Source organism: Felis catus, chromosome B2 (assembly GCF_018350175.1).
Source record: "Felis catus isolate Fca126 chromosome B2, F.catus_Fca126_mat1.0, whole genome shotgun sequence".
Lineage (NCBI taxonomy): Eukaryota > Metazoa > Chordata > Mammalia > Carnivora > Felidae > Felis > Felis catus.
Genome location: NC_058372.1, coordinates 25,295,359 through 25,307,247, shown reverse-complemented (window position 1 = coordinate 25,307,247; position 11,889 = coordinate 25,295,359). Strand labels below are relative to the sequence as shown.

The 11,889-nt window shown below is 49.9% G+C and overlaps 1 protein-coding gene and 1 long non-coding RNA gene across 3 annotated transcripts; one reads left to right on the top strand and one right to left on the bottom strand.

Moving 5' to 3' along the window:
* Positions 1-315: 315 nt before the first annotated feature.
* PSMG4 (proteasome assembly chaperone 4) lies at positions 316-10,680 on the top strand. 2 transcript variants are annotated; one of them, XM_023253719.2, is made up of 4 exons: positions 316-614; positions 6,616-6,689; positions 6,799-6,874; positions 10,490-10,568. In XM_023253719.2, the coding sequence occupies exons 1-3, from the start codon at positions 441-443 to the stop codon at positions 6,872-6,874; spliced, it is 324 nt and encodes a 107-aa protein (XP_023109487.1). In that variant the 5' UTR covers positions 316-440; the 3' UTR covers positions 10,490-10,568. The 2 variants fall into 2 exon arrangements, with proteins under 2 accessions (XP_023109487.1, XP_019685878.2); XM_019830319.3 differs by lacking the exon at positions 6,616-6,689 and having other exon boundaries at positions 358-614; positions 10,490-10,680.
* On the bottom strand, positions 2,261-4,694 carry LOC109499594. The gene is made up of 2 exons (XR_006597610.1): positions 2,882-4,694; positions 2,261-2,629 (listed from the first exon to the last, which is right to left on the bottom strand). It is a non-coding gene; the product is annotated as an uncharacterized LOC109499594 (long non-coding RNA).
* Positions 10,681-11,889: the final 1,209 nt, after the last annotated feature.

Sequence of the window (11,889 nt, the reverse complement as noted above, 5' to 3'; positions counted from 1 at the left end):
AAGGGCTGTGAGTCGGGACTTGGGAAGACGAGGCAGCTAGCTCCAGCCCTTGAATGCTACTCATCGAACACTAATTGGGGTGAAGGAGGGAAGGAACAAGCAAGGGCGGGTTCTGCCAGGCGCCCGCGGACTCCCTAAGGTCACCGCCGGACACGGGCCCAGCCCCTGCTGCTGAGGACCGCGGGTTTTCAGCAGACCCGGGCGCCGGGAGAGGCCGGCGAGACAGCGCAGCCAGGGCCCGGCCTACTCGGCGTTTTCTAGCCGCCCGCCCCCGCCCACTCCCGGCCCCGCCTACGTCCCGGGCTAGCCCCGCCTCCTCCCCGGACCGAAAGCGAAAGCGCGCTCGACCTCTCGTCGCTCGCTTGCTCGGGTCTGGCCCGGCCGACGACGGCAGCGGGACCGGAGTCTCGGCGTTTGCGGGCGTGGGCCCGCCGGGCGGCATGGACGGGCCGCCGGCCGCCGCTGGCGGGGACGTCTCCCTGCACAACTTCAGCGCGAGGCTGTGGGAGCAGCTCGTCCACTTCCACGTCATGCGGCTGACGGACTCGCTTTTCCTGTGGGTGGGGGCCACGCCTCACCTGCGCAACCTCGCGGTGGCCATGTGCAATCGCTACGTGAGTGCGGGTCGGGAGGGGGCGGAGGCTGGGGGAAGGACTGGGAATGCCGGCCGGCGTGGAAGGTTGGGGTGCGAGGGGTCGGGCGGGTATGGGGGCGGGGGCTGGGAGGCAAGGTGACTGAGGGTCCAGGCACGCGCCTGGTGCCCGCCCGGAATAGTGGGGGTTGTGGTTCCCTACTTGTGCCCTCAGTCTTTCCTGGGCCCAGGGGGCCTCGGGGCTCTCCGGAACTCTTCCTGTGATGTCTTAAGGAACCGGGGTTCTGGCCTGCACCATCCGTGGGGAGCCGAATGCCGTCGGCCGGGCGTGGGCCCCCAGGCGATCCCCGCCTATCCCTTCCTCCTCTATCTTTAAGGCGGGAGCCCCTCTGCTGGCTCCTCGAGCCCCGCTCAGTAGTTGGAATGTTCAGGGCTTTGTCGTGGGACTTCTGTCTGGTCACACTCCCCCTCCCAGAGGATGGTATCCACCTCTTAGTTTTCCTGCCATCTCTGTATTGAACACACCTAATTTTCTTTGTTTCCAGTACAGACCTCGGACTCCTGTGTCTCCACCTGAAAATCTGATAGGCATCTCACACTAGACATATTTTAAGATCCAACTCCTTCTTCCCCGCCCAACCCCCCCCCCCACTACTTCTAAGGTGCTGCTTTTTTTTAAAATATGAAATTTATTGTCAAATTGGTTTCCATGCAATACCCAGTGCTCATCCCAACAGGTGCCCTCCTCAATGCCCATCACCCACTTACCCCCCAACCCCCATCAACCCTCAGTTTATTCTCAGTATTTAAGAGTCTCTTATGGTTTGCCTCCTTTCCTCTCTGTAACTTTTTTCCCCTCCTTCTCCCCCTTGGTCTTCTGTTGAGTTTCTCAGGATCCACATATGAGTGAAAACATAGGGTATCTGTCTTTCTCTGCCTGACTTATTTCCCTTATAACACTCTCCAGTTCCATCCATGTTGCTACAAGTGGCCAGATTTCATTCTTTCTCATTGCCAAGTAGTATTCCGTTGTATATATAAACCACATCTTTATCCATTCGTCAGTTGATGGACATTTAGGTTCTTTCCATAATTTGGCTATTGTTGAAAGTGCTGCTGTGCATCAGCACTCCTGTATTCCTTGGGTAAATTCCTAGCAGTGCTATTGCTGGGTCATAGGGTAGATTTATTTTTAATGTTTTGAGGAACCTCCACACTGTTTTCCAGAATGGCTGCACCAGTTTGCATTCCCACCAACAGTGCAAGAGGGTTCTCGTTTCTCCACATCCTCGCCAGCATCTATAGTCTCCTGATTTGTTCATTTTAGCCACTCTGACTGGAGTGAGGTGATATCTGAGTGTGGTTTTGATTTGTATTTCCCTGATGAGGAGTGACATTGAGCATCTTTTCATGTGCCTGTTGGCTATCTGGATGTTTTCTTTAGAAAAGTAAGACCTAACTCTTAACCTCTTCCCTAAGACCTGCTTCTTTCACAGCTAGCCCATCTGTTGTTGTGGAAACTCCATTCGAATCTTGATTACTCTCCCACTCTCCCCATGGCGAGTGTCAGTGAATCTGTAGGCACTGCCGTCCATCAACACATAGGGGGAATCCAACCACCCTGTTGGCCTGGCTGGGTCAGTGAAAGAATTCACCCAAGGCAGAACAAAGGAGGTAGAAGTTTATTGAATACACCGCAAGGGAGCTGGGGGAAGGACAGCAAGGGAGAGACTGCCTGGAGGCAGTGGTGAGGGGCTGTAGTTGAGGGGGTGTGGGTTCTAATGGAATTTTCCTTTTTTGGTACCTGTGTTACGGAACCAGCCTGGAACCCTGGCGGAAAAACCAAGCGGCACTAGGAGATCTTTGTGGATTGGAGATAATTATTTCACACGAGTGTTCTCAGAGGAGACTGTTTCTCCAAAGGTCTGAGCCCGGAATGCAAGTGAGGAGGGTAATTTATAGCCGCCAGCTTCCATATCTGTGGGGGTTTTCGTGCACACAGCAAAGGAAGAAGAACCTGGAGGAGGGGTCTCTAAGCTAGAGACCAGAGTTTGTTTTAGTTCCTTTGGCCATCTTTGGTGTACTTTATTTACTTCTCCAACACCTGTGCCCAAGTGTAAGTAACTCACCCATTGGTCAGCTAGGACTTAAGGATATTTTGAGGTGGGTCACCTAATGGGCCTGTTTGTATTCAGCCAAGGGGTTGGAGGGCACTGTGGGCCCTTCTATCTTACTCAGGTTTCCATTGTTCAAGTTGGTTGCCTAAAAGGTTGCTTACACACCTCTCACCTCCTTTCCAGCCTGCCCTCGGTGAAGCCCGGAGCATCTCCTTTCCTCCTAGCCTGATTCCCCCTTTGCTGTTTGTGTTCATTTCTTAGAGCTGCTGTGACAAAGTGCCACAAACTGGGGGGCTTAAACCAACCAAGATCTATTCCCTCACAGTTCTGGAGGCCAGAAGTCCAAAGTCAAGGTGTCGGCAGGGCTGGTTCCTTCTGATGGCTCGTAGGGACAGATCTTCCCATGCCTCTCCCATCTTCTGGTGTTGGGGGCAATTCCTTGGCTTGTGGCTTCATCACTCAGATCTCTGCCTGTGGTGTCACTGGCCATCTTCTCTGTGTGTTTTCTTGTAAAGACCCCAGTCATAATAGATTAAGGGTCCACCCTATTCCATTATGACCTCATCTTAACTTACATCTCTGCAAAGACCCTATTTCCAGTAAAGTCACATTCACAAGTGCTAAGGGTTAGGATGTGGACTTTTCTTTTTGGAGGACACAGTTCAGCCCACAACACTGCCATGTGGCTAGTTCCCTGCAGGGCAGCAGACGGCAATCAGATACTGTCATCCTTCTGCCGCAGACCTTTCAAGAGGTAACCTCAGAGTACAGGTCAGAGACTTTACAGTAACCCTTTAGGCTCAGCTGTAGGTAGAGCTCCCCTGCTACCGCCTTCCTCCCTGCTTTAGTACATGGGCATGCCCCAATGTTGCTTCCTCTGCAGTTTATTGTCAGTATCCATGGTGGAGGTGAGGTTTGTCTGGTTTAGGAGTAGCCTGGCAAGCTGCTCATTAAATCATTGCTGAATGAAACAATGAGGCCCCCCTGGAGGAACTCTGGGTTTGCTAGGGAGGGCTACCAGTAGTAACCTGCACCCTGGCAGACTGTAAGGATTGTAATCTCTAAGGAGCCCTTGGGGTGGTGGGCAATCAGAGGAGAGAGCCATCAGGCAGGACCTGGGCAAGGCTTCGGGAAGGAGACAGCCTCTGAATGGGACCTCTGGATGTCTTCACACAGTGTCCTTCTTCTGCCCTTTCCCTTCTTGCTGTTCTTTTCCTGGGTGGGTTTTCTTTGATTTCTTTTCTGGTGGGTACCCGCAGCTGGGCCTTTGTGCAAGTGGCAGTTCCATGTCTTCTTTCATTGGAGGGGAGAGGTAGAGGGTCTGCGGGGGCACAGGGTGATGGATACGGTGGTGTGTTTGGAGCTTGTGGTGCCCTGGAACCTCCTTCTTTCATAGTCCTAAGGCTATAGTCATAGACAGTGGGTTAGGCTGTGGGTCACATGGGAGCCAGGACTGCTCATTAGTAAAACCAGGCATTGCTTCCTTGAGTCAATTTCAGGATTCCTCCTGTGGGCTGCTTTGGTGCAGTTTGGCAGTCTGACCATTTGGTAGTCATAGTTCCTAGAAGGGTGTATTTTCTCAAATGGAAACTCACATTCCACGAAGATCAGGTAGGAAAAGGAAAAGGGGCCAGTCTCAGTTACCAGACCTGTCAGAAATTCATTCCCCACTTATTGGCCACCTTGTGTACCTGTACATTGTCTTTCAGGAACAGAGCACCCAGCCAACCGGAGAGAAGTGTAGACCATAGCTTACAGCAGGAAACACAGGATTTCTGTGGAATAGGGCTTGGCAAACCAGGACCTACAGGCTGGCCTGCTGCCAGTCTACTTTTGTAACAAAGTTTTATTGGAACATAGATCTGCCCATCCATTCAGTAATGTCTGTCAGAGCTTTTGTAATTTGATAGCAGCATCAAACAGTTACAACTGGACCTTCTCCATAAAAAACTAAATGATTTAGGGGCGCCTGGGTGGCTCAGTCGGTAAAGTGTCAGACTTCAGCTCAGGTCGTGATCTCGTGGTTTATGAGTTCTAGCCCCTCATCGGGCCCTGTGCTGACAGCTCAGAGCCTGGAACCTGCTTCAAATTCTGTCTCCCTCTCTCTCTGCCCCTCCCCCACTCGTGCTTTGTTTCTCTCACTGTCAAAAATAAATAGAAACATTTAAAAAAAGCAACAACGACAAAAACCTAAACGATTTACCCTCTGGCCCTTCCTAGGAAGAGGTTGTTGTTGGCCCATGCGTGGAGGATGGCACCAAAGGGTCTGTGATGTCTCCTCCCTCCTCCCTTTCCCCTCTACCCCCACACACAAGACAAGACCATCTAGAACAAAATCACATGCCCTGCTTTTCTTCCAGCTGGCCCCACGTGGTCTGTTTGTGGCACCACGAGAGGCTTTAGAACAAGGGTGATACAGATTCCCCCAACATGATGGAGGCTGGCCTGAGACCAGGGAAGAGGGGACATGGGGCCCTATTTGCTCAGGTAATTTAGCATGTGTTGGGCCCACTTGGTGCCCCATCCACAGTAAAACTGTCTAGGCCTATGTGTGCCTGGGAGACCAGTTGGGTGCAGTATGATTTTGGAAATAACGAAGTACTAAGGGTAACAATATGGAGTTTTTAGTTTTGTTTTTGGTGGGAAATGACCACCTTGTTAAGGTAGATTTTCTAGAGTTTAGATACTATTAGCATAGAGCTGAATGTTGAACTTGAACTTTGTAAACAGCATATTCATTAAGATCATGTTTTTGTTATCTTTTCAACAAAAAAGCTTGCAGTAAATGCTTTTGTTCTTACCCTGTGTTTTTTGATCATCTCTTATAGACCTGAACAAGTTCTCTCTCCTTTTGTAGTGACTTTGAACCCCTAGGAGACAAAGAGCAGTCTCTGATCCATGCTTTACTCACAGTATCTGGCACACAGCAGGTGTTTGTTCAGTTCACCTGTCTCTACCTGGACAGTGTGGGGGGATGGGCACCAACCCCAGAGCCTTTGGTGGTAGAAGCTTATTCTTGTAAAAATCTTGCCTCTGTACTGAGGCTGTTTCTTTTAGAAGTCTAATATTTTGATAGAAGTAAGTTTGACCATATTATAAGTTAGTGATTTTTTTTCTCCTAAGCTAGGTAGGAAGTTTAATGGTAAAGGGAGTTACTTCCAAAAGTAATTGGATGGGCGCCTGGGTGGCTCAGTCAGTTAAGCGTTCGACTCTTGATTTCGGCTCAGGTCATGATCTCCTGGTTTATGAGTTTGAGCCCCTCATTGAACTTTGGGCTGGCAGTGTGGAGCCTGCTTGGGATTCTCTCTCTCTCTCCCTCCCTCCCTCCCTCCCTCCCTCCCTCCCTCCCTCCTTCCCTCCCACTTTCTCTCTCTCTCTCTCTCTCTCTCTCTCTCTCAAAATAAACAAGCAAAACCCCAAAGTAGTTGGAAGTAAGATTTCTTCTAAATTTCAGAAGGGCCACATTTATTTATCTTTAGTTTTATTGCTTCTTATCTGAAATGAGGATTGGCCAAACATAATCTGATGTTCCTTTATTCGTTATTTGGACCCTGATGACTGATGTCCTTTTGCAAACTCATAGGGCCCTTGTTGACCTTGAAGAGCGTAGACCCTTTCAGGGGCATGGAGCCGTGTGCTCTCTTACAGGTCTGGATGAGGAGATTGGCGTCCTGCCTTCTCCATTGATGCCTGACTTGCGGGCTAGAGGGACCTGGTAGCAGTGGCACCCAGACTCTGTGACGAGCTTTCCTCTGTGCCCTTAATGATCTCTTGGTGGTAATGTTGCCCTTCAGCATGCTTTGGGGCTTCCAACCCTAAAACAAGCCTTTTGTGTAAAGTAAGTCATATAGCTTATTAACAGCACTGTGATGCCAGCTTCAAGTGACTGCTCTTCGTCTGTCCTAGCTCTGTGACATCACATACAGTAGAGGGTCAACCGACCTGGCTGTTGACACAGATGCCAGACCTTCCTCCTCTTGGTAAAAGTGTCTAACCTACCAGAACCTGCCACTGCCAGGAAGGATGAATTAGAAGCTACAGAAGTTTGGCCGATGGAGAAGCAGCATTGTTTTCTTTGTTTCTTTTTAGGATTCCATCCCCGTGTCTACCTCCCTCCTCGGAGACACTTCTGATACGACCTCCTCTGGCCTTGCCCAGCGCTTAGGTACGTGCCCACGGCTGGTGCTGCAGGAGCAGCTGGGTGGGGACCTCGCTGTTTTTTTTTTTTTTTCAACGTTTATTTATTTTTGGGACAGAGAGAGACAGAGCATGAACGGGGGAGGGGCAGAGAGAGAGGGAGACACAGAATCGGAAACAGGCTCCAGGCTCTGAGCCATCAGCCCAGAGCCCGACGCAGGGCTCGAACTCACGGACCGCGAGATCATGACCTGGCTGAAGTCGGACGCTTAACCGACTGTGCCACCCAGGCGCCCCAGGGGACCTCACTGTTTAATGGAACCATGAGGCCGGTGACTTTAGAAGGAAAGAATCCTTATATTGAGAGATGAGCACAGATGTCTTCTTTAAGGAGGGCTTGTCCATGCCCTTGACCATGACCACTGTCTCAGGGCCAGCATGTTCTTAAGGGCCTCCCACGTCATGCCTCGGCTGCTGTGCAAGCTGATGAATGACAAGGTGATTCAGTTCCCTCCTGTAAACACATTACCTCCTCGTGGGAGGAGAGTGTGAGTGGTGCCCACGGTACCTATCAGGCAGTGGCTCCGGGTAGCCGCCTGGTGACTCAGGAGACCCCGGGCAGCCGCCTGCCATCACTGCACAGGAGGGATTGTCCTTGTTCAGAGATCGCAAGAGGGGAGGCTGGCCTGACCTGAGTGTGGCATGGAGGGTGGTGAGCAAGAATGAGAGGTTAAAAGCGCCACCCTCTCCCGGGCCCCAAACACATACTTTCTGGAAATACCCAGGTAGTTGGGGTCAGGGTGGTATGTGTTCTGCCTTCTGCCAGTGCTCAGTCGCCACGTCTCCCAGCGCACCTGGAGACATGGGACAGCCGGGCAACCTCTGTCTCCTCCTCGGGCATCGTGTTCACCAGTGCTCCCTGTCAGTTTGGTTCCAGAGCCCATTATGGGGCCCTATGTCCTGGTGCTGGGGTGTACAGTGGCTGAGGTCTGGGTCCTGACTTTAAGAAGCTTCTGGTTTAGTGGTACTGACATTTCTATCAACCTATCCCAGCTTAGTGGAAGTTTATATGCTGGTCACTCAGGGAGGCAGCTGGGTGAACAGCACAGCCACACACTGGAGGGGGGGAGGGGGAGGAGGGGGCAGGGTGAGGACTGGTCATTCTAGACTTGCCACTCTGAGTTCTGTGTGTGAGGAGGGCCAACCACGAGGGCAGCTGTGGCATTTTAGGAACATCTACTGTACCTTTTTAGAGAAACCTGGCTACTAACTAGTGTGCGCTAGTAACCAAACTAGTAAGTTCTGGTAACTTGTTATTAGGAAGTAATTTTACATTTACAGAAAATTTGCCCCAAAGATACAGGGAATTTCTGCTTAGCCTTCGCCTAGATTCCCAGTTGCTCTCATTCCCTGTGTTGATACTATTTTTTTTCTGAACCACGTGAAGTTAGTTGACGACAAGATGCCCCTTGGCTTCTACGTGCATCACTCTGTGTTTACCAGCGTTGAAGGGCTGACACACGTAATATCATATAGACCATTGCATGCCCTGCCTGGTCAGACGAAGACGTGGGAGAGTGTTCATGTTTATAGGATCACCCCAGTGTGAGAGACGGATTCTGGTAGAGGATGGCGGGGGCTTGTTTGCTGTGCCACGAATAAATTGTTTATGCCAATAAAGTAAGATGGGCCCAAGGGTACCCTTGAGATGAAAGCCTAGGAGCAGTTTGTACGCAACAAACTATTATTTTTTTTTTAGTTTTGTGCAAATTTTAACAAATATTTTTCCTATGTGGTTTCCATCAATTTATAATAATCTGTATAAATTGTGACAGAACATAGACAAAATAAGTCCTCACCAACTTATTAAACTCAGATATTAACGAAGGGTCCCTCCTGCCTTGTTATCAGCAAAACCTGGCAGTCCTGAGTCCTGAGTCCCAGCAAGGACAGGCACACAGAAAAAGCTGGAAAAGTCAGTGGTATGATGTGGCTGGGTCTGGTGATGCACTGGTGCTGGGGTCACCAGGGGGCTGTCCAGCACTGCCCTTCCCTGTTCTGGTCATCTCGAGCTTAGGTCTGGACCCTGCCGTTGAAAATACATTGCTTGTGTAGAGGGGTAATGAGAAGAGAGAAGCATCCTGAAACAGTATCTTTTTTTGTTTGTTTGTTTGTTTTTAACTTTTTAAAATGTTTATTTATTTTTGAGAGAGAGAGAGAGAGAGACACAGCATGAGCGGGGAGGGGCAGAGAGAGAGAGGGAGGCAGAATCTGAAGCAGGCTCCAGGCTCTGAGTTGTCATTGTGGAGCCCAACATGGGGCTTGAACTCAAACTGTGAGGTCATGACCTGAGCCGAAGTTGGACGCTTAACTGACTGAGCCACCCAGGCGCTCCCTGAAATGGTATCTTATATGGAGGATGAAAGGAAGTAGAAAAAGAGAAGATCTAGTGGGTTCAGAGTAACCCCAGAAACATTGGAGGGCTTTGGTGTGCATGGGGACGCCCTTATTCTGTGCAGCACAGAGGGCACAGCTGGGTCTGCTGGGTGAACAGTGCAGGCAGATAGTTTTGCTCCCTGTAAGAGCCTGTCTGAGCAAGTAGAGTGATTGCCCCCCCCTCCCCCCTTCTGGGGACAAGGAATTTCCTGCCACCGAACAAGAGTAGGCCGAGTGGGCTGTGACTTGACAGATGCCAACCTCACCTCACCTCACCTCACCTCACCTCACCTCACCTCACTTCACCTCACCTCACCGTGTTTTCACCTTTGATCACAGGGCTGGCATGGTCATCTGATGTCTGTGGGCTGGGGGAGGGCAGGTGGGTGTCTCTGTGGGGAGTAGGAGTTTGCACTTGCCCTGTGTGTGTGGTGAGGCCAGGTTGAGTGAGGAGGCGTCATCACTGGTGTGGTCGATATTTAACTGGTTTAGGCTTACTGCCTGAATTGTCTTCAGGATAGGTCTTTCTGATTGTGGGCATGTGACTGTGCTTGATTTTTGTAGTTGGAGCAGTACATCCCAACTGTTGGTTCTGTAGAAAGGGTCAAAATGTCTCTTCAACATCAAATTGAAAGTCCTACATTTGTGTGTATATGCACACAATATGTGCATGTAAGTGTGTGTTATATAAATGTACAGAAATGTAGCCCCAGGATTATCCCTGGGAAAAGACTGGAATTGGTAGAGAGGGTGGTACTGAAGGAGAAATTAAGTATTTTAAATACTTTGGTATTATCTGTATTTTAAAAAAGTGAAAAAAAACCCCACAAAAAAACCAACTTTTTAAGTAGAATAGTGGATTAGCGCTTGGATCCCCTGGAGGGCTTGTGAAGCAGGTTGCTGGCCCCACCCCCTGCTTCCCGGATGGGGGCCTGAGAATCTGCAGCTCTAACAAGCTCTCAGGTGCTGCTGCTGAGGTGGGGCCATGCTTGGAGAACCACTGTGGCAGAGAGCAGGAGGGGGTCTCAATGACTGTAGTCTGCATTTGTGGCCGCTGCTGGGGAAGAGCATTTCAGATTAGATCCACCTTCTCTCCCTGCGACCTCGCTGTCTTGTCCCAGGCATCTCTCTGCTGTGAGGTAGGTGTGAGGTGCACACAGCCTCCAGGCTTTTCAGTCACGTCTGTGCCAATGTTTTCTCTTTTTAGCCAGGAAGACCAACAAACAAGTGTTTGTCAGCTATAACCTTCAAAACACGGACAGTAACTTCGCATTACTCGTAGAAAACAGGATCAAGGAAGAAATGGAGGCTTTTCCGGAAAAGTTCTAGGCAGAGTGGCAGAAGTGAGGATTTGTAACTTATGTACAATGTACATTTAAATAAATGGATTGAATTTCACTGTTTGTCATTAGGTTCATGTATGTGTTGACGTTTTGTTTTTAAAGGGTTAATCTTCCTAACTTTCCTTCTTCCCGCTCACCAGCTTGTGGGCCAAAGGCTACAATTGATCAGCTTGGGGGAGGAGAAAAGCAAAATGGGCAGGTGGGGTTCCCCTTGTGACCGCTCAGTACTAGGGAGCTGGGGTAAAAAATGGGATTTTGGGGCCCCTTCGGTGGCTCAGTTGGTTAAGTGTCCAACTTCGGCTCAGGTCATGATCTCACGGTCCGTGGGATCGAGCCCCACATCAGGCTCTGTGCTGACAGCTCAGAGCCTGGAGCTTGCTTCGGATTCTGTGTCTCCCTCTCTCTCTCTGCCCCTCCCCAACTCATGCTCTGTCTCTTTCCATCTCTCAAAAATGAATAAATGTTAAAAAAATTTTTTTAAAAATAAAATAAAAAGGGATTTTGTTGGAACTGATAATTTAGGAAGGAGGTAAATTAGTTATGACCCTGCTGTGTACATTCCCAATTAGAATTAAGGTAATAAGTCTTTGTGCTTCACGTTATGTTCTTCCTGTCCCATTCTGGCTGAGCCTTTTCCCAGCATGGCTCCTCCTGCCGTGTTCTCCCTTGGGCCTGGGTCCAGTCCTGCCTCACACTGCTCACTGGATTTATGGACTGGGTGAAGTTCTAACTTCTCTGGGCCCTGTTTCCTCACCTGTAAATCAAGAATAATCTCTGCCTTGACTGGGTTGTTGTTAGGATTAAGTACACCTACATGTTTTGCAGACTCTGTGAGTGCCCTCACAATTTAGATGTCAGTTATTGTATTTATCCACTTCATTTTTATGGATCCAAATGCTTTAGTTCCTCCTTGCTCTTCTTGCTATCACTTTCTTTTCTGCCAAGTCCGAAGAACCTGCTTTGGCTACCTTCGATCTGTAGCCCTTTCCTGCCTGCCACGTGTAGTGGATTCTGGACTTTCTAGTTTCCCACACTACACATTTTCTTTCACACTCTTTTCTAAAAGCCAGTATTTCATGGGTCAGTGGCTCCTAACCCCAGCTTCACATCTGAATCCCTGGGGTGGCCTTCACAGATTGCCCACGCCTGACCTTCCCCAGAGGTTCAGATGGCCTGCGGCCCAGGTTTTGGTGGAGTTGGAAAGCTCCCCACAATGTTGCTCTGCAGAGGCAGGGTTGAGGACCCCTGGCAAAGGATTTTCTAA